The sequence below is a fragment of the Thamnophis sirtalis genome, unplaced genomic scaffold (assembly GCF_051295495.1).
Source record: "Thamnophis sirtalis isolate CommonGarterSnake01/CBP01778 unplaced genomic scaffold, rThaSir2_p1.2 scaffold_1, whole genome shotgun sequence".
NCBI lineage: Eukaryota > Metazoa > Chordata > Lepidosauria > Squamata > Natricidae > Thamnophis > Thamnophis sirtalis.
In genome coordinates, this window is record NW_028261381.1 from 22,547,042 (window position 1) to 22,570,865 (window position 23,824).

Consider the following 23,824-nt stretch of genomic DNA (forward strand, 5'->3'; position numbering starts at 1 on the left):
CCTCCCGAAGCCCCTCAGAAACACACTGCAGGCTTCAGCAGGGCTGGGGGAAGGGGAAATGCTCCCATTTTGGTGAAAAACGGGGGCATTTTTGTCTTCCCCCAGCCCTGCTGAAGCCTGCAGAGTGCTCTGGGGGCTAGGGAAGACCAAAACCTTTTTTCCTTACTTACCTCTTCAAAATCATGGTGCGTCTTATACACCGGTGCATCTTATACTCTGAAAAATACAGTAATTTATATGACTGCCCAACTCGTAGGATCAAATTTGCCAGCTAAATCTTACTAAAAGCAACAGATAAAAAGAAAAAAATACAAAACACCTCATGTCTAAGGCTACTCACCTATCTGCACATTTAAACTTCCCTAAAAATTTTAATTACTGGCCTGTTGCTTGAGAGGAAAAAGGAAGAGGACAACAAGTATCTTTCAAGTGTCTGCAGATAGTTTTATTCTAATCAAGACTCGATGTGTATTTTACATGGATAACGACTATCACTTATAAGAGATCCTTCTTTCCCAATATTTTTTAATTTGTCCTTTCATTAATGAATATATCGACGCATGTCATCTTATCAGTTCACTGAGCTTCTTAATACTTACCTTTGTTACCTAGTTGGTATGTTTTCCTGCTGGTGTTTCTTCTTTAAACTTTTAAGTGTATGTCTCATGTTTTCTTATTTAGAGAATGCAGAGTCATTAGAATTACATTCATAACTTTAAGCACCAATTCATATCGTAGAGCAGTGCAGCTCTTTATGTTTCTATCTATGTAGGTAGGTACATGAAAGTATCTGTGCTGGGAAATGATGGGAATAGAGGAAAACAAAATTAGGAGCAGAAGAGAAGGGAGAGGTAAGTAGACAGGAAAGGAAGAAAAGAGAGAGGACTATTTAAGCGAGGGGGTCCCAAATTCTTCAGTTCATCAACCCCCTTATGAAGTTGCAGATAGTTTGACCCCCAAACATCAATTGTATGAAAACAATAAATATTATAAATAAGTAAATTTGACTAAAATACTACAACTAACCCTAATAATATAACAACCCCTTACACAGTCCCATCTCATTTGGAGGCTCATGGGGAGAACCATGATGTCGGCATTACAGAAACAGCTAAAATTCACCAGGCAAGCAGTTTCTCCTAAGAAATGTAAAGACCTCACAAAGTATTTAATTATTGCTTGAAGATTCTACCACCAAAGTTGTTTGAAGAGCAGAGTTTCAACCAGTCTTCTCACACTTGGGCTGTTTCAGTTACAAGCGTCATTGCACAATGTGGATTTTCGGTTCAATTCCCAGTTCAAGCGGCCTGAAGGCCAAGAAAAGTTTCAGCAAGAAAGGGTCCTGGGTGTGGCTGCTCTAGGTAGCATAGCATCTCTTAAATGTGCTAATTCTTGAAGTAGCTGGCAGAGAATAAATCAATTTTCCAGACTCAAATGTATTCAACAATTTACATGCCTCAACACCCTAGAAAGGTTTTCTCTAGAGCACGGTTTGAAAAACCTGATTCTGTAACAAAGTATGGGAAGTATCATGAAGTTCCTTTCACAGAATGGTTGGGTGTATGTGGCAATATGTTGCTATGAACACATTGTACACATTTTCTTTGATGGTAAACTATACCTTTGTAGGTAAACTATATTCACTAAGGCTGCGTTACTATTACTATTAGTCTTCTCATCATTCCTATCACCCATCTCCTTCCACTTATGACTGCATTGTATCCTTACTATTTATATTGATATTGATTGTTTCCTGATTGCTTATTTGTACCCTGTGATTATGATTAAGTGTTGTACCTTATGGTTCTTGACGAATGTATCTTGCCTTTTTATGTAGAGACTGAGAGCATATGCACCAAAGACAAATTCCTTGTGTGTCCAATCACAGTCAGCCAATAAAGAATTCTATTATATTCTATTCTCTGTATAAGAGTTGATTGCCTAGGTTCTTTTTGAAATCTAGGATACATTGGGACACTAAGTATCAATTGTTAAACTTTTGTAGGCGATGAACTTGTACATTATTTGGAAGTCTGAACCTTTTATCAAAGACTATCAAGAAAAAGATGAATCACTTAAGAACTGATTGGGAAGTTCCACAGGGGAGATGATAGAAAAATATGTTCTAGCTTTTTCAGTATTGTTTTTATAGTCTCTTGCTATTTATTGATTAATCAATAAATTAATTTGCTGGAGTACTTGGATCCTTAAATTCTGAGCCTCAGTGTATTAGAAACAAAAGAGAGAGTCTGTTCGTGGTGGAAATATGAACATAACGTCAGAAAATTAGAGAAGATGGAAAGATAAGCATGCCTAGAAAATTAAGAACTTTTATATATTTTAACATTTACTTAGATACATAAATATAAAAAGTGAATTGCTGCAAACATTCTAGTTTTCTGCATTTCTTTCCTTCAGTAGGCAAGACGTAGGCAGCTTCATATTTAAGTCAAACTAGTTTCCTTTGCTGTATCATAAAACTTTCAGTCCAATCAGCAACTGCATTTAAATACTGCAAATTGTAGCAGCAAAACAATAATTCTGCTGATTAGCCCCTTTCCATTTCTTGTAAGTGAACTGTTTATGCTGTTGAGTACCTTTTGAAAAAAGAAAAAGCCAAAACAGCCTTGATTAGTCAAGGAGTAATTGGATGACTTGATTTTAGCAAGAGAATGAATTGGTTGATGATAGCCTGTAACTAAGTGTAGTGGTTCTGTTCAGAGGAATACATAACATAGAGTCATCAGATCTTGACAGGTATAACATAAGCATTGACAAAATCTCTGGATGTTTTGAAATAATTGTCATATGGACGGTGTAAGAAATGGAAGAAGTATGTGCATATTGTAAAATAATACCAAGGCAGCTTGTAATTTAAAGGGTGCCGATAAAATATAGATAGAATTTATATCATGTTAAAATATTGGAATAAAGCAGGATAGAAGAATATGTAAATACCTGGAGAAACTATGCTCCTGTTATTGTGTAATAGGAAAATGATATCCGGGCTGTTGTTGAAGTGTAAAGGAATATTTCATGCAGACTAATTGGAAACATTTTAGAGCCAATTCATGGAACTTTGAATTAGGAGAGATTGAAAGATAGGGTGTTTTAGATTATTAATAATAAGTTCTTTAAAAATTAAAAAAAGTCTGCCACATAACTCAGACTTAACAATTGTCAATAATAAAGAGAAAAGGGTAGTGGACATTGCAAGTACCTGGAGACAGCAGAATAGAAGAGAAAGAACTAGAGAAAAATCGCAAAATACAAAGACCTGCAAATAGAATAGAATGCCTAGGGCAAAAGAAAGCAAACGTAATTAAAAGATTTGAGATTTAATAAACTGGCTATGTGGTTCCATGGGTATTGGTACACTGGGTGCCATACTGGGTACTTAAAAATATGCACATTGGCAGAATTTCCATCTGTCAGTCACAAAAGGCCATGCTGCTTGGATCCGCACATTTACTGCGGTGATACATTACAACGTCCCAGGTTATTGGGAAGTGCTCAATGCAAATGAAGGCCAAGCCCAGCTAGAAAACTGGCAGCTGTGATTTCACATTTTTGTGTATACAATAATAAGGTGGCTAGATAAATAAACCCATGAGTCATATTTGGCACTCAAACTGAAGCCTCTACCTCTGGTCATACAAAGGCGCTGGAAAATGATCATTTTTGTGCAGCTTAATATTTAAGCATAACATGTTGTGCTGAAACTATCACGTGGTATCTCTTCTGAAATCTTCATTATCAACCCCTTTAAATTATTCATTGTTTTTAAAAATGCAAGTACAAAAATATGCATACAATTGTACTCATATTTAAGGGAGGACATATTTAAAATAATTTTCTATAGACCTATATGTGAGATGTTTGTTATAAAAGTGAGTAAAATTTAAATAGTAAGTAACAGCATTATAGTGCCATATTACATGATACTGGGAAGAGTATCATATTCAAATCTGTATGGATGGAAAGCAGTGTGGGCAACTAGATATTGCAAGTACAATTTTTATTTGATAAGTAACTGGAATTGTACTTCTGGGTGCATAGAAAGATAAAATCATAGTGATTATTTTTTCAAGGTGGTGATAGATTCATTTCCTCTTTTTATATGTGAATAGTGAAATTTTAGGTTTAAAATAAATCTTTTTTGCCTAGAGAGATCATAGTTTTCAATCCAGTCACTATCATTAGTTACTCTGGCCACATTCTGATTGATCAGTTTAAAATATAATTTTAAATAACAGTTTAGTTAATACCAGTTTATAGCTAAACGGAATGTTTATTTTGATATTGTGTTTGCTTAAGTAGCTTTCACACAGTCTGGAATAGGTTTAGTGAAAAGAATGAATTGACACAAGAAATTTATTTGCAAAAAGAGTTTGAAAAGCTTGGGAATATTTATACTTGAAAAAAGAAAAGGATGGGAATGGGAAGAGGAATGAGGATATAATTGATCTCTTTAAGTATCTTAAAGTAGGGGTTCAAACAGGCGGCCCCGCAGGATGGATCTGGTCCACAATAGACCCAGAGTTGTCCCTTGGGGCCGTCCTGGAGACAGCGAGGATCTAGCCTGTACCACCCCAGCCCCACCCACCCAATTGGCCGAGATGACCAGGCCGTGCCTACCCCAGCCCCCCAAGGGCAAACAAAATTCTGATATGGCCCGGGATGGGATTGAGTTTGACACCCCTGTCTCAAAGAATATCACATAAAAGAAGAGTTTTTCTTCATTAGTTCCGAGTGATAGAGGATGTGAAAGAAAGATAGAAAAGTCTTTTTTTAAATTTAGGTGATAAATGATTATTAATTATAGTTACGTTTATAAAACATATTTCAAACAATTTGATTAAGTGTTTATATCTAAAAGACAAGTTATGTAACTGATCTTCCTAAATTAAAATTATCAAAAGAGTAACTATTGATTTAATTAATTACATGCATTAATTAATTTACTGTAAATCAGTCTAATGTGTCTTTCCTTACATAATTTTTTGCAACTTTTTTTTTTTTTGAAATTCTTTTAAAGTTCTGACCTTACTTCCATTAGGGCCCTGCTAAAATTGCATGTAAAGTAAAAAACACTTCCTCAATTTTGGCAAGATCCCAACAGCTCTTTGAATGATTAAAATGTTAAATGTAAATCCATAAAAAGTTGGAATAAAACGTGTCTAAAAAATTCTCAAATATTTACAAAAAACAAAACAAAAACAGTCATAGGATGAATATGGTAAAGCGACAAGAATACACCTAGATACCAGTACTGCCGTTTACTATTATGATCAAGAGGTAATAAAAATACAACCTAGTGCTTGAGAAGGAAGTGAATGATTCCTTTAAAGTAGGAACAAGGAATGCAAAATACCGTCATCGTCTTCATCATCTGATACTATTTTTACCTGATGGGTTTCTTTTCAAATATTTTGAAAATGCAGTTACTACAAAATTAATTAGCCAGCTTAACCAGTGCTAGTTGTAAGCATTAAAAGATCTTCACATGTTTTCATTAAAAATAAATAAACACTCCAAAGGATTAGTATTGACATGTGAAGGCATATGTGGCCACTTGAACTGAGCTAAGCAATGTCAGGAAAAAAATTGTGCCTCACAATGTTTTTAGGGAAAAAAATATCAGATGACAAGCTGCTTTCTGTGTTTTTCAGTCACATTATTAGAAAGGAAAAGATTAGTTTTACCATGCATAGTTTTCAAAATGAAGATATTCCTGTGATATTCCTCACACAAGGAGAAAGTGAGATGAATTGGCCTGATGTGCGGCTGACATCTTTTCAGAATTACATGGGAGGTTTTGTTTTCATGCAGCCTAGGTGTCTCAGAGTACAGCATTAAATTTCACGATACAAATTCAATTAGAAAAAAGAATTGGGTCACAAGATTTTTTTTTAAATCAGGAGGATATTATAATTGGCAACACTAAAAATGATGTAACCATGCTAAATGGTGTTTAAAACATTGTGCCTGAAGTTAGTGGGTTGATTCTGCTATTACATGGTGTCAAAAAAATTTTGTCATGAATTATTCATGAATATGCCTACCATTTAAATTATAGTTTGCTATTAATAAATGTTTAATTTTTGTTTTCGTACAATTCTTTATTGATAACTCAAGAGTATCCCAGTTGAATTATGTTGCCACATTATGTCTTCAGAAGGGCATAAAGTCAGTACACATGGTTCAGTAATATCTGGTTGTTTTACCCTTATGTTTCCAGTTGGCAATTTGAAATTATGGCTTCAGCTGCACTTTAAATATGTGATAATAGCATGTGTTTCTAATAAGGGCCAGCACCATTTTGTTGAGATAGTGTGAATGGTTGTCACTCATATATGACAAATGCACCTTCCTCTGCTTCTTTGATGGCCCCCTAAAAACCATACCCTCAAATCAGACCGATGAAATTAGCTGCTGTGTAAATTGTGTGTCTGAGTGGTTCATTATCTAATCACCGTCAGAACCATAGTGATAAAGTAGTTGGAAGCAGGGAAGAGGTCTGCCAGATGATTTCAGGCCCTTGTCCCCCCCCCTTTCTTTTCGTAAATTCTGTTTCCCTTGGAAACCCATTACTATACTAGAGAACTTCACCATTCTTTGACAGAACTTCCTGACAGTTTCAGTGTTTACTTTATTCTAAGCCACTGTGTTTATCGAATGATATATAAAGACAATTTTTCCTCAACTAGCTTTAAGACCTTATGAGATGATATTGACTCGAAAAAGAACCCTGGAGAATTTAAAATATCAATTGTGTGCTGCCCTCGTAGACATAACTACCGGGTTGTGCTGTGTCTAATTTTTACCCCCGTCCTGGGTTTGTTTTGTGCGTCTATGTATGTATAATACATTTATGACATATTAGGTACTTTGTGCGTTGTTGTTCGCTAAGAATATTGCCTAACCCACCCACTTTTGCTTCCACAAAGGATCGTTTGATGATGATGATATCACACACATTGAAGGAAGCGTGGAGCCGGTTCGTGACATTGAAATAATACATGAAGAACTTAGACTAAAAGATGAGGAAATGATCATGCCCATTATAGACAAATTAGAAAAAGTGGCTGTACGAGGCGGTGACAAGAAATTAAAACCTGAATATGTAAGTAAGAAAACATTCCATTTCAAAAGTGTATATTTTGGAGTGTAGGATTGATGTGTTTTCGAAAACAGGATTTAATGATTGTCAGATTATCATTGGATTTTACTGCCCTGGAAAAAAATGCACTAGTTTCTTTCGAATTTAAACTATTCCACCAGTATGTATCAAATTGCAGTAACATGTTATTTTTAATTGTATATATTTATGTAATTGTTATATTAATAGGTACTTTTTGATAAATATAAACTACACAGTGGTGAAGATTTATTATTTGTAATTTAATAGAGAATGTGTAATTTCTGCATGTGTATACATTCTTCTTAAAGTCTGTCAAACTAATTCAAATAGGAGAATCACTGCAGAATAACAATGATTTGGACTCAACCATAGGATAAATCTGACATATTCTTTGAGTTTAATTTATCTTGTTGTTGTTGACGTCAACACAAATCCTCTGGCAGTCCAATGTGGGTTGGGAAAAGAATGGCTTTTTATACTTCCTTGTCTAGGTCTGGGAGAAAAGTCAGGCAGGCAGTTTTTATATATGTAATGGGGGATTAGAACCCAGGACCTTGCACCTGTGCTAGTCCAGTTCATGAACCATTACACTATACTGGATTTTATTTCATTCTATATTGGGGATAAAATAAGAAATTTCCTCTTCCCACCCCATGTACATGGCCTGGAATTCCAGGCAGCATACTAATATAAAACAAGTAAAAACAAAATATCTATATTAGACAAACTCAAAAGTTCTTAAAATATGCAAATGTTCAAATTCTCCAAAACTCACAATAGACAAATAAATATTAGAGCAAAAACGAAGACTGAAAGGAAGGAATAGCTGATGATGAACCACGTGAAATAAGCATATGGCCCTAGTTTTAACATGAAATAGAGGTGGCTTCACAGATTTCTGTGTTAAATCCTGTAATAGTTTCAGGATTTATTTGCAGTAGGTTGCAACTAACTGTCCTTGACAGCTACAATAAAGAAACAAGCAGATTTGATTTAGGAGGGGGAAAAGATTTCAATCACCAGTCATGAAGACACAATTTATTCACTGAAATCCTAATTTATTCATTAGATAGGAAGATTCTGTAATCATAAAACATATTTTTCTTTGATACAACTTCAGTTCATATTTTTTACTACTCACTAATGTAAATTTCACTTATATGATATATTTAGCATGATCATAGTATCAAGCAAGCAGATACATATTTGTGAAATCCTTTGCATTGAATCAAATCAAATCATATTAGATTCTGTCCAATCTAATTAATTTTTGGAATTGTTTGGAGGATATTTATATTTAATGATATATTACGACATTTTAAATTAGTGTTAATAAACTCGCTTATTTCTGCTAGTTTTTCAACAGTTACAGAATGATTATTTTTTAAAATAACTTTCTTATTTATAAACAATAGTTTAACAAAAAAGCAATTTCCATCAAGTCAGCACAAAACATGTCATTAGCTGGATGATGCATTTACATTTGATTTGGGTATTCCTCTTCATTTAGAGTTTAAAAAGAAAACAAGCTTTCCAAAATTTATCTCAGTTTTTAATGAATTACTCCAGAGACAGAAAACACTATTTCTACATTAGCAGAAGAAATTACTGTTAAGTGTAGTGTAACAACTAAATTGCTCTCCAACCAAATGTTAACAATACACCAATGTACAACTTAAAAAAATTAATCCATAAAAATTTCCTGAATGAATAATTTTTTGGTTTTAAAACAATATGGAGAAAGCTACATAGGGAAATACATTTAAAGTTGCAGAATTTTTAGGGAACCTTTAAAGCAATTGAGGGAGGGGTTGAAAAATTGATTTGGGTTATCTCAATTCAGCAGACGTCGACTGTAATAGATAAAATCTGAGCTTGTACTTTGCCTCAACCAACAGATTTTGGTAAATCGATCCCAAAAAATCTCCATACATGTTACATTCCTTCCCCTCTCCCTCCTTCTCCTTCTCCACCATCACCATCACCATTTTAGTCATTGTCTATCCACTGCAGGATGAAGGTCTCTTCTGCATGTCTCTAACCAATACTGTCCTGAGTTGGTTTTTTTTTTTTGCAAATTGGGCTCACAATACTTGCTGATGTCATTGATCCATTTTGGTTTAGGTCTCTTTCATGGATGCTTTTTATCAAGTGGGATCCATTCTATGGCTGCCTTGATCAACCTTTCATCAGTTGTTCTTGCTATGTGATCAACTCGTTTCCATTTCAGTTCTTTTACTCTCTTGATGATATAGTATACTTTAGTTTCTTCTCTAATCCGCGTGCAGGTCTTTCTATCTTGTCTTGAAATGCTGAGCATGTTTCTTTCTGTGGCGCTTTGCACCACTCGCAGCTTTTGTATCAATGGTGAGATTAGTATCCATGTTTCAGTGGCATATGTTAGGGCAGGCAGCACACATTGATCGAAAACTTTTCTGGCGTAGGGGAAGGTTGTTCTTGAAAATAATGTTTAATTTCCTTTATTGTATCACTGTCCATTGAGACATGAGTGATGCCCCCCCCCCTCGAGGTCAAACACAACCCTGATGTAGCCCTCAATGAAATTGAGTTTGACACCCCTGCTATAGATGTAGTAGATACAAGGATGTTTTTGACTATTTGTTCATTTTGGTCCGTAAAGTTCATCGCTTCCAAATCTTGCAATAGAACAGAGTGATTTGATAGATTAATCTCAAAATCATTGTTCTCCTCTAACAGCTTATCTCTCTTTATTTTTGTTTTTTGTGATGTCTTTATCATTTTCATATGCTCTTTTCTATAGTCTATCTTCACTTTATCTTGTACTTCCAACGTTAAAACATGTTTTTATCACTTGACATGATGTATTCAATTTTGCTTATGTATCCAGATAGATTCCTATTTTTAACATTATGTTATCCTACATTTTTCACAGGAGTAAAGTCCTATTTACAATTTAGCAGACATTTGGATGTAATGGATATTAGTCCATTACATCAATGGTTTACTGTACTGGTAGTCCTTGACTTAACAGTGATTCATTTAGCAACTATAACGGCACCAAAAATGTTACGATCATACCTACAACTGTTGCATGGTAACATGATCAAAATTTAGCATGTATTTACAACGGTTGCAGCATCCCAGGGTCATGAGATCACTTTTTGTGACCTTCCCAACTGGCATCAGGCAAATTAAGTCAGTGGGAGAAGCTGGATTTGCTTAAAGAACATGTGATTCACTTAACAACCATGGCAAAAAAAAAAAACCCCACAACTCATATAACAACTGCCTTACTTAGCAGTGGAAATTCTGGTCCCAATTGTGATTGGAAGTCAAGGATGATCTGTATAGGTCAGTGATGGTGAACCTTTTGTGGCTCGCGTGCCAAAAGAGGGGGGAGCGCAGGGATGTCATGCGTGGACATGCCACACCCATAATGCTATGGGCACGACCCCAGCGTGCATGCACACATGACCAGTGCTTCCCCCCATTTTTGGCATGCTTTTTTTGCCCTCTCCAGGCTCCAGAGGCTTTATAGGAGCTTGGGGAGGGTGAAAACAGCTTCCCCCACCCCCTGGAGGTGCTCCTGAGACTTCAGGAGCTTCTCTGAAGCCTCCGGAGCACAAAAAACCCAGCTCTATGGGCAAACTGGAAGTTTGGGAATGGATTTCCGGTTTGTCCATAGGGCCTTTTTTCGTCCTCCAGAGCCTTCAGGAACCTGACTACCTGTTTGCTCGTAGGGCCGGTTTTTCACGCTCTGGATCCTTCAAGGAAGCCTCTGAGGGTGAAAAATAGCCTCAAAAGAAGGCCAAAGTCAGCTGGCCAGCGCGCATATGTGCGCTGGCTAGCTGAAAGCGCAATGCCTTGTGTGCCCTGACAAATGGCTCCGCATGCCACTTGTGGCACACATGCCATAGGTTTGCCATCACCGCTATAGGTAATACTTTTTTAGAGTAAATGGATGATTCTTACAATATAGCTCCAACTCCCTTCAAGAATTAGTGAAAGACAGGTATGGATGTAACAACTTGATTGTATTCCCTCCTCTTATAAAAATAAATACCATTTCCCTTGAAGGAAGAAATGGTTTTTCTTTACATTTGAGAGCTATATAGTTTTTCCTTTGTGCGCAGGGATACTATAGAATATCTTTATACTCTTTATGTCTCTAGACATGGGGAAATCTTATTTAATTGCTCTGTTTTTCATAAGTGTCTTCTTCTCATTCACTTTTTCATAGGGACCCCAATTCAGTAATGGAAAGTATTTAGAATACTTAGAAATGAATGTTTGAAGAAAGAACTGTTGTAGACTGTGTTTATTTTCCTTAAGTGTGTTGTGTGTGTGTGTGTGTGTGTGCGCGTGTTTCTTTAGTACTATTTACATTTTAGTGCAAGGCATAAATCTACTGTAACGAATGGAATATAGCCTGGGCATTCTTCCTGAATTTTACTTTATTGGTTTTACTGATGCTTTACATTTGTCCATCCTCATGGTATTGGCATTTTTTTAATAAAAGGCAGGAAATAGACTGAATGAATAGAGAACTATTGTATTGTTACTTAATGTTCATGAAATTAATTTCTTGAAGGTGTAAGGATGCAGTAAAGTGTATTCCTGGATTAAATATCTTTGAATCATTGCATGACAAATATGATTTTATGTCACCTTGCAAGTGATATCACCTTGCAAGTAAAATGATTTTGTTGCTGTGTATCAGAAATCTATGCATTAATGATCTCAATGTTGCATTAAATACACCCCTAAAGTTATAGCTAGCAATAGATAAAAAAATGTGTGTGTTTGTGTGTATATATCTGAACATAAGATCTATAATATCTCAACATAAGATCTATAATCTTTTTTATAATTTATAATCCCCATAACTTTTTTTAAAAAAAAGCTTGCTAAATGATAACTCTGCTTCTTCTTCTGATCCAAGTGCTTAAAAGTTCAGGACACTTGAAAAATGTAAATGACCACTAAAGCCCATCATTTTCTGTGCTTGAGAAGTATAAAAGTCATGATTCATACTCCATCTTGAAACCCTTCTATTAGGAAAAAAAAAAGGTTTCTTCTAGAATCCTGTTTGCCATTATGGTCAATGTGATAAAACGAGTGATCATTTTGCAGATCAGGTTATGCATTTATAAATATGAATATTTCATCGTTTTCTTTCTAGTAATCTTCTCCTGGAATACTGAGACAGTTTCGCATGTTATAGTTGATGAAGCACACCTGCAAATCAAGAGGGAAATAGTGTTGCTCTTGATTTTTAGGTCTCCATAAAGGCTTTGTTATGGTAAATTGTGACACCTGAATGGCAGCAGTCATACTTCCTATCTCGACTCTTTGGTGTTGCTAGCATGCCAACAGAGACTTTGATAATAGGAAAACCACACCACACTAGAATATTTCTGTCTTAAAATTGTGTTGTCTCATGAAATTAATTCATTGTGCAATGGATGACTCTGTCATAGGCCAGATTGAGAAGTTGCAATATATATATGTATGTATGTATGCATGCATGCATGCATGCATGTTGGTTGCATTTGTGCTGATAAAAAATAATACACACACACAAACAAAAAAAATATAAATTATTAGATTTCTTTTTCAAGAAGCACATCTGTTTGTCTCTGAAAATAGAAATGTTCAGTGTCCCTCTCACCACTCCCATTCTGAACAAAGTAAGGGAGTGTGCTCTCAAATCATCATGCTTCAAAAATATTCATGAGCATGGCAAAATAATTGAATTTCTTAAAACAAAAATACATTTGAATCCCAACATCCATTTCACTTCCATCCACTCAGATGTTTCAGTTGAATTACTTTTGAAAAAGAAATGAATCAGAGGTTTACATAGCAGGTGCAATTAAGATGGCATACTTGTAGATTTTTTCAAATGGATGCATTCTTAAGTAGGTTCATATGGATTTTTTTAAAAAAAAGTGATTTAAAGATATTTGTAAAAACATGAAGAAATACAAAACCAATTCTTAAAATACAAGCATAAGCGTATCAATCTAATAATGTGTAATTTTTCTCCTCCCCAACTTTACTGGATAATATATTATATTATAGGTCTACATTCATGAACACACTGCTTAAATAGAAATAAGCTTTCTCAGTAAGGAAAAGAGATAAATGAACTGATATGAGGGTATTCTTCCATCCCACGCTTACGTCAGTTCTCAGAATGCGCAAACAGAATTTTCAAAATGTTAAAAGTTTCATTAAATAAATATTTATCATCATGAGGAAAATTGGAGCCTACGTTTTCATCACACTGGAAGTGTACATATGCTGTAAAGACAAAGGATTATAATAGGAAGGCCTGGTTCACCCACATCTACCAAATTGGTTCTTTATGATAAATAAATGATTGTTCATATGAAAAACTATCCTGGTAATCTTGCATTTTTTGCATTGCGGATTTGGATCATGTGGTAATTGTTGATGATTCTGTTGTAGTTTGGAAATGAATAGCATAAATGGGTGAACCTGAGGAAAATGACTTTTTTCATGCTTGAAACATAGATTCAAATAACATGCACAATCATCATAGGGTTAAATGTATCTATTTTTAAATATGGTCCTATAATTTCTTACAGTGTAAGTTTAGAGACCAAGTATAAAGCGTGTTTGCTCTTAAACAAATTTGGAAGAAAGGCTGGATGTGTTACTCTCACAGCCTTTTGTTTGTGCAGAAAGTAAAAATTGTACATACAAGAGAGATTCCTGTTTATTCTGTTGAGTTTAGAATCTTAGCTGTTATGCTTATGTGTCTGTTTTAAAGTTGAACCAGTATAAAATTCCTCCAGTAGTTAAGCAGGGTTAACTAGTGGAATTATTCTAATATTGAAGAAAAGGCTAAGGGTAAAACAATGCACATTTTAAACTTTAAGTGAATTATTTACTGATCAAATAAAACATTGATAAGCCCCAAAGACAACATAGTTCTGCTACCTATTTTATTTTATTTTTACATGTGTAATCTTGTTGCATGTCTCTACATAAGCTGTTCTGGCCACTCATCATAGTAACCAGCTGGGCCATTTCACCTGCTGTAGCCATTAAAGAGGACTCTCTCCCTTTAGATTAATCCCCTCCGACATTAGTTTTTAGCTCTGACAACTGGAGCAGGCATTCAGAACTTGCAGGTGGCCAGTGTGACGCACATAATTGCCTACAATTTTAGGCAATGAATAAAAATGGTCTACATTACTTGTCAAAGGTTGTATATGCAGTGCCAAGTGAGATCTATGGGAAGCCTTTTAGGGTTTAAAGAACATTTAATAGCAAGGCTGCACAGTGCTTTTTTAATCATAATGCATTTGTAATATAGCACTTTGATCTTCTCCTTGTAGGAAATGGTGTTACATTAGCCACTTTAAAAACATTTATGAGTGAAAATCAGTTATAGAAGAGTAAAAGTGATTATTCTTAGGCAGAACATGTTATATTTCATTAAAAGTTTTCAGCTTGCCCCTTTCTTGTTAAAATCTGTGGGAAGTCCCGTTCCTGGAGAGTTACAAATCAGGAACTGAGATTTAGAAGAGCTTTCGTCTTGTTTTTCCACCTGAAGCAATTGCATGATTGGGGAGACTAGTATACTAAATACTAAGGTCATATATTTATATGTATGTGACCTATTTATTGACGTGTGCCTTAAAATTTGGCAGCTAGAAATTGGTGTTAAATTCTTTAATGGAATATCACATTCAAGTTAATTTTCCTGAAATGCAGCATTTAGAACCTGGCCGTAAATTACGTCTGACAAAAAAAAAACAAAAAAACGTGCTACTTCTCGAAGAGCTTAGTTTGACCTTTCAGACCTAAGAGGCTTTTATTAACACCTGCCTGTAAGGCAAACCTTGCCACACGCAGCTTTCAGATGCAGAACCACAAAACTGATGAGGAAAGGCTTGAAGGGTTCAGTTTGTGTCACTTGCTGTTTGCCGTTTCCATTTCACAGATGATTAATCTTTCTGTGAAGAAAGGCCAGAGAAACAAAGCACATTGGGGCTCTTCCTGCAGTTACTCCTTCTGAATGCACACTAGCTTGCTAACTAAAAGGCCTTTAGATTTCCTGCAGGGAGAGATGCTCTGAAAGTGAACGCAGCTGGTTGGAGGTCACCAGTGCAAGGCTCTTGCCATTGTGTAATGAAAGTTTTGGCAGGATTCGCTTTTTGGAGGAGATGAGAAGGTGTGGGCAAAAAATTAATGTGTAAGATGATGGCCTTTGGACATCTGAACAAATACCTTGATGGGTGGATCTTCACTAATCAGCTCAATTTCGGGATTTTTTTGGGGGGGGGCATCTTTGCAATATGTTTTGGTTGCTTCCATAGGATGCTTAATTATTTTGCCAATATGAAGCTTTGAAAGGCAGTTTTAAATTTACAGTTGTTTTTTTAATTCCACGGAGAAGGGAAGAGTGTAATTTGTATTTTTCTCACACATCTCTACTCTGTGCTTAGTAATATTCTGGGCTCTGCCATTCAAATAGAGATCACATTTCAGAAGATTTGTTATATTTTGCTAACTAAAATTCCTCTCTTGCGAGAAATAACAATCCCACAAATAGCAGACTATAACATATTAAAATGTCTTTTGTTTCTTTTTAATTCCAACAGGACATAATGTGCAAAATCAAAAGCTGGGTAATAGATGAAAAAAAGCCAGTCCGTTTCTATCATGATTGGAATGATAAAGAGGCAAGTTTATAACTATTACTTCAGATTCTAGTGTCTTCCCATTAAAACCCAAACAGAGAGGTATATATGTGCACCAGATTTTTATATAAACTTTTTAATTTAATTCTAGCAAATTAATATCATCTTCATCTACAAACCATAAGTATACTTTTTTTTCCCACTTGCACATATAATCTATATGGGTGTGGGGAGAGACACTACAAAGTTGCATATTTTACATAATTTCTGTTTGCTATTTTTTAGATTGAAGTGCTCAACAAATATTTGTTTTTAACTTCTAAACCAATGATCTATTTGATTAACCTCTCCGAAAAAGATTACATGAGAAAGAAAAACAAATGGTGAGTTTTCTAAAGTTTAATTATAATTTCCAAGGGAACTTTAGTATTGGTTAATAAAGATATTATTGTGTTCTATTCCTTACTTAATGCTATTTTTGGAAATATACTATACTTAATGGAATACAATAGAAGTGAGAACTTCACTAAACTTAATCAATTTTCCTCTTACTAATTATTTTTTTTGGCCTGGTTATAGAATATATTGGTCATAGGACCATTAGTTGCTTTACAAAATCCATCTTTGTTTCTTGATTCTTATTTGTTCAGTACTAGAATATTTCATGTACTTTGTCCAATTCAGGGCATAAATTTTCATAATACTGACAATGGCTATCTGTCAAGCAGTGTTTGGATCAAGATCCAATCCAAAACACAATGATATATTAGAATTCTCACATCTGAAAGCAGTGAACTTTAACTTGTCCTAAAAAGATGAGATTTTGTGTGAACAATAGATGCTTGCATCTATTTTTTAATGCAATTTATTGCATTAAAATAAAGCATCAATTAAAGCAGTTTTTAATTATTTTAATAAATGCAATTGTATGCTAAGTTATAAGAAAAATTAAGCTATTGTTGTATTTGTTTTGTAAAAGTATCCAGAACAGTGTATCAGAATTCTTTTAAAACATACTCTCTTACTCTCCCTGTACTTCATTAAGTACTTAGATGCACATGGTTTCAATTTCCCATTAAACATTCTCATTTCCATATGGTATCAAAGAGCGAGAAGACTTTAAACTGAAAAATAAACATTCACAGGCTAGAAGCCAAAACAATAATTAATGTCAGATGGTTAACTCCAATAAGTTATAAGATATATTCTGTGAAATTATTTCAGCTCAGAACTCTTCTGCTGCTATTGTTATAATGCACCTATATTCTAAAAAAGAAAAGTTGAACTTTTATAGTTAATAATTCAAGATGCAAACTTGGCAAGTTTTTCTAATAATGGATTATTTAAAATTAAATCAATCTTCAGAAAACTCTGAAGATTTTGTTGTTGAGCTGCAAAATACTGTGCTCCAGGAGTCATTTTTCAGTTTCACACAAATATAAATTTAGGATTGTTGGAAAACTTTTTTGAAGGCTGCAATGACAATATATGTCAACATTTATTTGAAAAGAGGAAAGGCTGAATGGATGAGCATTTCTGTATTTGGGGAATTTCCAATAGATATACTATTGCACAATAAAGACTAGTAGTTAGACATTATGTTTTTTTTAAATAATTGGGAGACCCCTAGCTGTAATTTCTCTGACACCAATCACACGAATATCTTTGCGTATATATAAAACTGACTGTGATGAAGGTTGACTAGAAAATATACTGCCTAAATTGTTTTTTAAAATGTATAAATATTATGTTTATATTATGAACTAATATTAGAAATAGTATTGTGTTCATGTACCAGTGATGGTTGTAGTGTTCTTTTAATCCAGATTTCGTGGATATTCATGTAATTGTAGCTGAAAGATCAAAGGGTAGGATAGTTGAGTGATGTTACAGAAGAGAATTTACCACATAACCATTTTCAGTACAGCTTCTGCCGCCTGCTGTTCCTATTTTCCCTCAAGCTAGCCATTGACAACCCCCTGTGCATCCCTGCTTGTAAAAAATGATTGAGGAAGTATTTGTCATGTATTTATGAGTGTGATATGGAATGCCATTGCCTGAAGACAGAATGATGGCCATTTTACCTTCATCCTGGCAGAGGGGTTGCTCTTGAAACCCTCCTTGTATGCAGTAGGTTTTTGCATTAAAGTACATGTTTTATTTCGAAGTATTTTATGAGGTGTCATTTGTTAATATTTCTGGTCGTATAGAGAAATGCAAGTGATTAAGACTATATTTTGTTAGTCTTATACTTTAATTAGTGACCCCTGCTTCATATTCTTAACTTCAGTTGGAAAAGTATTAGTGGCTTGGCTAACACAAACAAAGATTCCTTAGGCATGTGTTGTATAGAGAAGAGTCTAGAATGGAGCAGTAAACATTTTCATAAGATCTTTCGGAAGGATTTACAAGAATATCAAGAGGATACTTGAAGTGTACTTGGGCATAAGCAGAACTTCAAAAACTAGAATGTGCATCTGAAGCTTATCCTTTTTAAACAAAGAAAAATGTTAATTACCGTTAACATCACAGTAACATTTTAATGATAGGATATCGTTGTTCAGTGCTAGGGGAGAAGAAAACAGGGAACGATAGGAGTTTAGGGTAATTGAAGAGGTATAGTGACCTTTGGAAGATATAAAATCTGGAATGCCTACTTGCAATATTAATAAAATTAAAATAGTCATTCAGTTGATATATGATTAAGACTTTATTTCTGAAGAGAAGCTGATGGAGCAGCTGTGTTGCTTGGGCTTACATTATGATCAAATGGCACTAATCCGGATATATAAAAGAATCAGATGCAACATCTAAAATAATGCTATTCTTTAAACCAAGTTAAAGCATTCTTGAATAAGGAATGCAGAAAAGAAATTCTTCATTAAATACCTGGTTAAATTAGTACTGCAGTTACTTTTGATCTGCTGTTAAAACTACTGCCCAACAAACTATGCAGGATACTACAGTAGCTTCTTTTGGAATCGTTATATGACCCTCATATTTACAGTCATTTTATAAAACTGGATGCTGTTGTAATAGTTTGAGATTTCTAATATAATGGTACATTTTCAGATGAATAGTTCATTCAATTTAATATAAAGGAAGGGTTGTATGGAAAGTATTATTCAATATTAGGCAATTAAGTTTATGAATTCATTCATAAACTGTATACTGATGGCAGATATGAATCATAGAAGTTCAAAATAGCTTACACACACACACACACATACACACACACAGATAGAGTATATATGTAATTAGCACTGGGCAAATACATATTTCCACGGCTGATGAGCATAATATTTAAATAATAGTTTTTCCTATAAGAAATCATTGACCTTTAAGATTTTGATCTGATTTTTGAGGTGTATTTGGAAAAAAAGGGGGTTGATTCTGTCAATGGTCTCTGTATGCAAAATATGCAAAACTAGTCTCAGAAGTGTTTTGGTAGCTGAGATGATAGAGAAGATGCAGACTTCCCTTTGCATGTATAGAAATACTCTGCGGGAGGACTCAAATCTTTCTGCAACAATAGGATCAGGCAGCAGATGTGCCACATGGGGTGTCCTGAATATATATTAAAACATTCTCTCTCTGTTCAGGCATTAGCCTAAACTGTTATGGCTAAGCTCTATACAGCAATATAACATGTACCTCCTTCAGCCACAGATCTTGGTCATGTTTTTTTGCAAGCAAACAGAATTCTCCTCCTCATGATCTATGACCAAGTTCCAGAGATAAAGTATTCTATTTCACAGAGGACATGCAGCAGAGACAATCTATGCAGGCTATTTCTACATATTTTGAAAAGTCATGATTTCTGGTGATTGTCTGATGGGATTATTGCCATGCACATTTTTTTTTTGTGTGTACGCAGGATATATAAATATTAAATTGTATGATTTATGCATATACAAAATACATAATTTCATCTATTTCTGGCTCTCTGATTTTAGATTTTCTAGGAATGCCTTTGAGGTCTCAGTAGAACTTAGAGGCAATCTTGGAAACAACAGTGTTGCTCATCATTGACCAAGTGTGACGTTTTGCATTCTCTCCCTCTCTGTGTTGATTTAAAAATTAGAAAGGGGAGCAAATGAAAGTAATGGCAGTAACGCCAGCAAAAATAAACAAACAAATGAATAAATATATTTTGCCACTGTTCTCCAGAATAACTGAATGACTGAATGAATTTTGCCACTGGGGGCTGAATCTGAATCTGAATCTGCCTAATGGGGGCTGTATGGTTGACCTGATAGTGGGGGGAGGGGCAGAATTGTGATACTGATTCTGGATATTGTTAAATCCTCTTTTTATTACTGAGATGTTGCTTTATTATTGAGTTCTTTTGATGTGTGATCATGGAGTTCTGATGGTTCAATGGTTAGAATGCAGTGTTATCTGCAACCAGGTGTTTGATCCTGATGGGGCTCAAGGTTGACTTTGCCTTCCATCCTTCTGAGGTCGGTAAAATGAGAACCAGGATTGTTGGGGGCAATATGCTGACTCTGTAAACTGCCCAGTAAAGCAAAGAACCTTTTTGGCTGTGCGGACTGGCGACAGCGAGGAGGGGAGAGTGGATGGTTTTGCGTGAATGTTGCTTGTCTACTGCTTCTCAGCCCAGTTCCCAATGGCCACAGCCTGGTAGGAGATCCTACCTGGTAGGAGGTAGAATCTCCTACTTGGTAGGAGATCCCAGCACTATGGGGCTGTATATAAGTCTAAATGCTATTGTTATTTCTGTGTTGTCAGTTCCTTTGCAGCAAAAAGTCTTAAGATGCCAATGCTGTTCAGTTTCCATTGGAACTCAACATTTACTTCTATTCTTATGGGGATAGTTGTATTTTGGCGTAAGTCCTATTGAATTAAGAGAACTTCTACATAAATAGCTTTTACATGTGGACAGTAAGAGTTTGCTATTCGTAATTTCATTGCTACACTGCCTTTTTGTCCATTTATATTAGTTTGTGTAGCTATTTGTATCATTCCATAACTTTAGGATCCCTTATATATGTCATATTGTCTTCTATCCTTTATGTTTTTTTGGAAAATATTTGGATTAGATTTATCAATTTATATAGGTTTATTATAAAGAGTGAAATGAAAAGCTTTCTGAGAATAATGTCTGTATTTTTCATTTGCTTGCAGTAGAAATTTCCAATCAATGTCAGTTTTACCTTTTTATTGTTTTTTCCCCGAGGTTACTACTGTAAAACAAAAATAAAAACATAAGTCAGGTATCTAAAATAGTAATCAAAATGCAATCAAATACTCTAAAATATGACCACTGTTCTTTAGTTAAAGCTTATTTAAGCATATGTAGGTTTAAAATGGCAGTGTTTGGTGGAAAACGGATTGTGTCTTTCTATCATAGGAACTACTGAGACAGTAAAAAATAAAATAATAAAGGTAGGGACTTTTATTATAGATATGGAGTACTTTAGACTTCAGTATTTGTGTCGTGTCAGTGGGCATTCTCTAGTGAGGCTCATCTTTACCAAGTGCAGTTGTTTTTCCTAAATACATGTGGAATTTATATTGTGGTTTGGCGTTCATTGTTTGGTGTGCCAATGCAAAATCATGAATGCTTCCTACCTCCCTTCTTCGTAACTGGGAAAATAGATTAAGTGAACAATTCTAATTGAGAAAAAGGATATTTCAGGGACAAGTCTGTTTTTAAAAAAAACACATTTGGAGTAGAATTGAGCTTTGCAATGTGTAATATAATCTTAAGCCAAAACAATGGTTTGCCCCCCCCCCCTCTATTGAGGATTGGAAAGCTTTTAAAGAACCTAAGTCAAGGCTCCAGCATATTTGCTGGTTCTTTGTCTTCAGGGTCTCTTCTACATTGTTATGCCATAGCCATTACCTTATTTTTCGGAGTATAAGACGGACCTTTTTTCCTCAAAAAAGAGGCTGAAAATCTGTGTGTGTCTTATGCATCAAATACATCATTTTTTGCCTCCCGAAGCTCTGCCCCTTCACCAAAATGGCTGTGCCTAGCCTTATGGAGGCTTTCAGACAGCTCCTGGGGGCTGGGGAGCGCAGAAATGAGCAAAAAATGGGCCATTTTTTGCCCCCCAAGGCCCCAGCAGCACTCTCTAAGCACTCTCATAAGCCATAAGGCTATGCGTGCATTTTATTTGAAAAAAAGGACCCGTTTTCGCGAAAAACGGGCCGTTTTGGGGAGGTTTGCAGAGTGCAAAAACTTTTTTGCCCCTTTCAGAAAGCTCTTTAGTTAGAGCGATTAATGAGAATTACACTGATCAAGTGCTGTGCCAGCAGAAATAGGTGCTGCAGGTTGTCAGTGATTTCCTTCTCCAGCACATGGATAAATGCACCTGAAAACATCTACCTACCTACCTACTCTCTATCTCCCTACCTACCTACTGTTTTTCCCTCTCTCTCCCTCTCTCCCCCTCCCTCCCTCCCTCCCTCTATCTACCTACCTACTTTTTAAAAAAATTGCCTCTTCAAAACCTTGGTGCATCTTATACTCCAGTGCGTCTTATACTCTGAAAAATATGGTAATTTAAGACATCCTCAGGTACACACTGTGGACTTGAAAATGATTTGTGGGTCTCTGGGACTCCTTTCTTTCTCCCAGAGGTTGGTTCAATTTTGGAGCCTGAATACAGAGATACAGACTTTGCTCTTTGGATCTGCTTTAAATTGGCAAGCTTAAATGTATATAAGTAACATCTGTTTGGCTGGATATAATATGGGTTGTTTGTGTGGCTTCTTTTGATACTTTCCTGAGTAATCAGGAAGGAACAGGCTAGCTTAATCAAGAACAGTGTCCTAATTGGTAAAAATAATAAAGTTATTCAAGCTTTATACAGGTAGTCCTCTATTTATGATGACAACTGAGCCGAAACCTTTGGTTGCTAGGCGAGTTTTGCTCCATTTTAAGTGAGTTTTGCTCCATTTTATGACCTTTCTTTCCACAGTTGTTAAGTGAATCCCTGCATTTAAGTTAGTAAGGTCAGAAGGTCACAAAATGTGTTTCATGACCCTGGGACACTGCAACTATCATAAATATATGCGTGTTGCCAAGCATCTCAATTTTGATCACATGACCATGGGAATGCTGCAATGGTCCTAAGTCACTTTTTACAGTACTGTTGTGACTTCAAATGGTCACTAAACAAATACTTGTAAGTCAAGGGCAACCTACCTATACAATAGAATGTCTTATGGAAGGAAGGACTATATATATATATATGTATCCTGTTTTCCCTAAAGTAAGACCCAACCGGAAAATAAGCACTAGCATGATTTTTCCTGATGCTCATAATATAAGCCTTACCCCCCCAAATAAGCCCAAGTTAAGTGCATTTAATACTGTGTTTTCCCGAAAATAAGACCTAACCAGAAAACAAGCCCTAATTTTGGAGCAAAAATTAATATAAAACCCGGTCTTATTTTCAGGGAAACACAGGGTATATGTATATGTGGGTATGTAATTCTGCATCACTGCATACAAGTGATCTTCAACTTATGACAGGTTGCTTAGTGACCAGTTGAAGGTACAATGGACCACCCCAGGGGGAGGAAGCTTATGACCTGGTTCTGAAGTTTGGCGGTTCCCCTCAGTCACTTACTTGACTGTATTTTAAGCCATTGGCAACTGCCTGACATTTGCTGTGTCCTGAGGTCACATGATCACGTTTTATGATGTTTTGGAAAACATTTACTTCTGGTTATAGCTGGCGTACAGTGAACAATTGGTTTGCCTTCACTCCGTGACCATGATGGTTGCTTTATGACAATGGTGTTTCTTTAAAAAACACCACAAAATAGGTTGTAAAATCAGGTCAGTAATATAGGTGACCTGCTTTATTACCATTATAAGTTAAACTGTAACTGCGACGAGAACTTCCATTGCCAAGTGATATGAATGTTAAGCGAGTTGTGCCTTATTTTACAATCTTTTTTCCATGGTCATGAAGCAAATCCCAAAGTCATTAAATGAATCTGATTTACCTCATTGACTGGAACAATTGCCAATGGTGATCGT

At 35.4% G+C, this 23,824-nt stretch overlaps 1 protein-coding gene and 1 long non-coding RNA gene across 5 annotated transcripts in view; one reads left to right on the forward strand and one right to left on the reverse strand.

Moving 5' to 3' along the window:
* Positions 1-23,824, forward strand: part of OLA1 (Obg like ATPase 1) — a 100,652-nt gene that overhangs the window by 38,431 nt on the left and 38,397 nt on the right. For all 4 annotated transcript variants that reach the window (XM_087708933.1, XM_014056465.2, XM_014056464.2 and 1 more), the window contains exons 5-7: positions 6,951-7,126; positions 15,766-15,846; positions 16,090-16,187. In XM_087708933.1, coding sequence (XP_087565059.1) covers positions 6,951-7,126; positions 15,766-15,846; positions 16,090-16,187 — 355 coding nt within the window. The remainder of the gene's footprint in view (positions 1-6,950; positions 7,127-15,765; positions 15,847-16,089; positions 16,188-23,824) is intronic.
* Positions 11,933-23,824, reverse strand: part of LOC148049354 (uncharacterized) — a 42,188-nt gene continuing 30,296 nt past the window's right edge. Inside the window, exon 3 of the long non-coding RNA XR_015695887.1 lies at positions 11,933-12,364. This is a non-coding gene — a long non-coding RNA (uncharacterized LOC148049354). The remainder of the gene's footprint in view (positions 12,365-23,824) is intronic.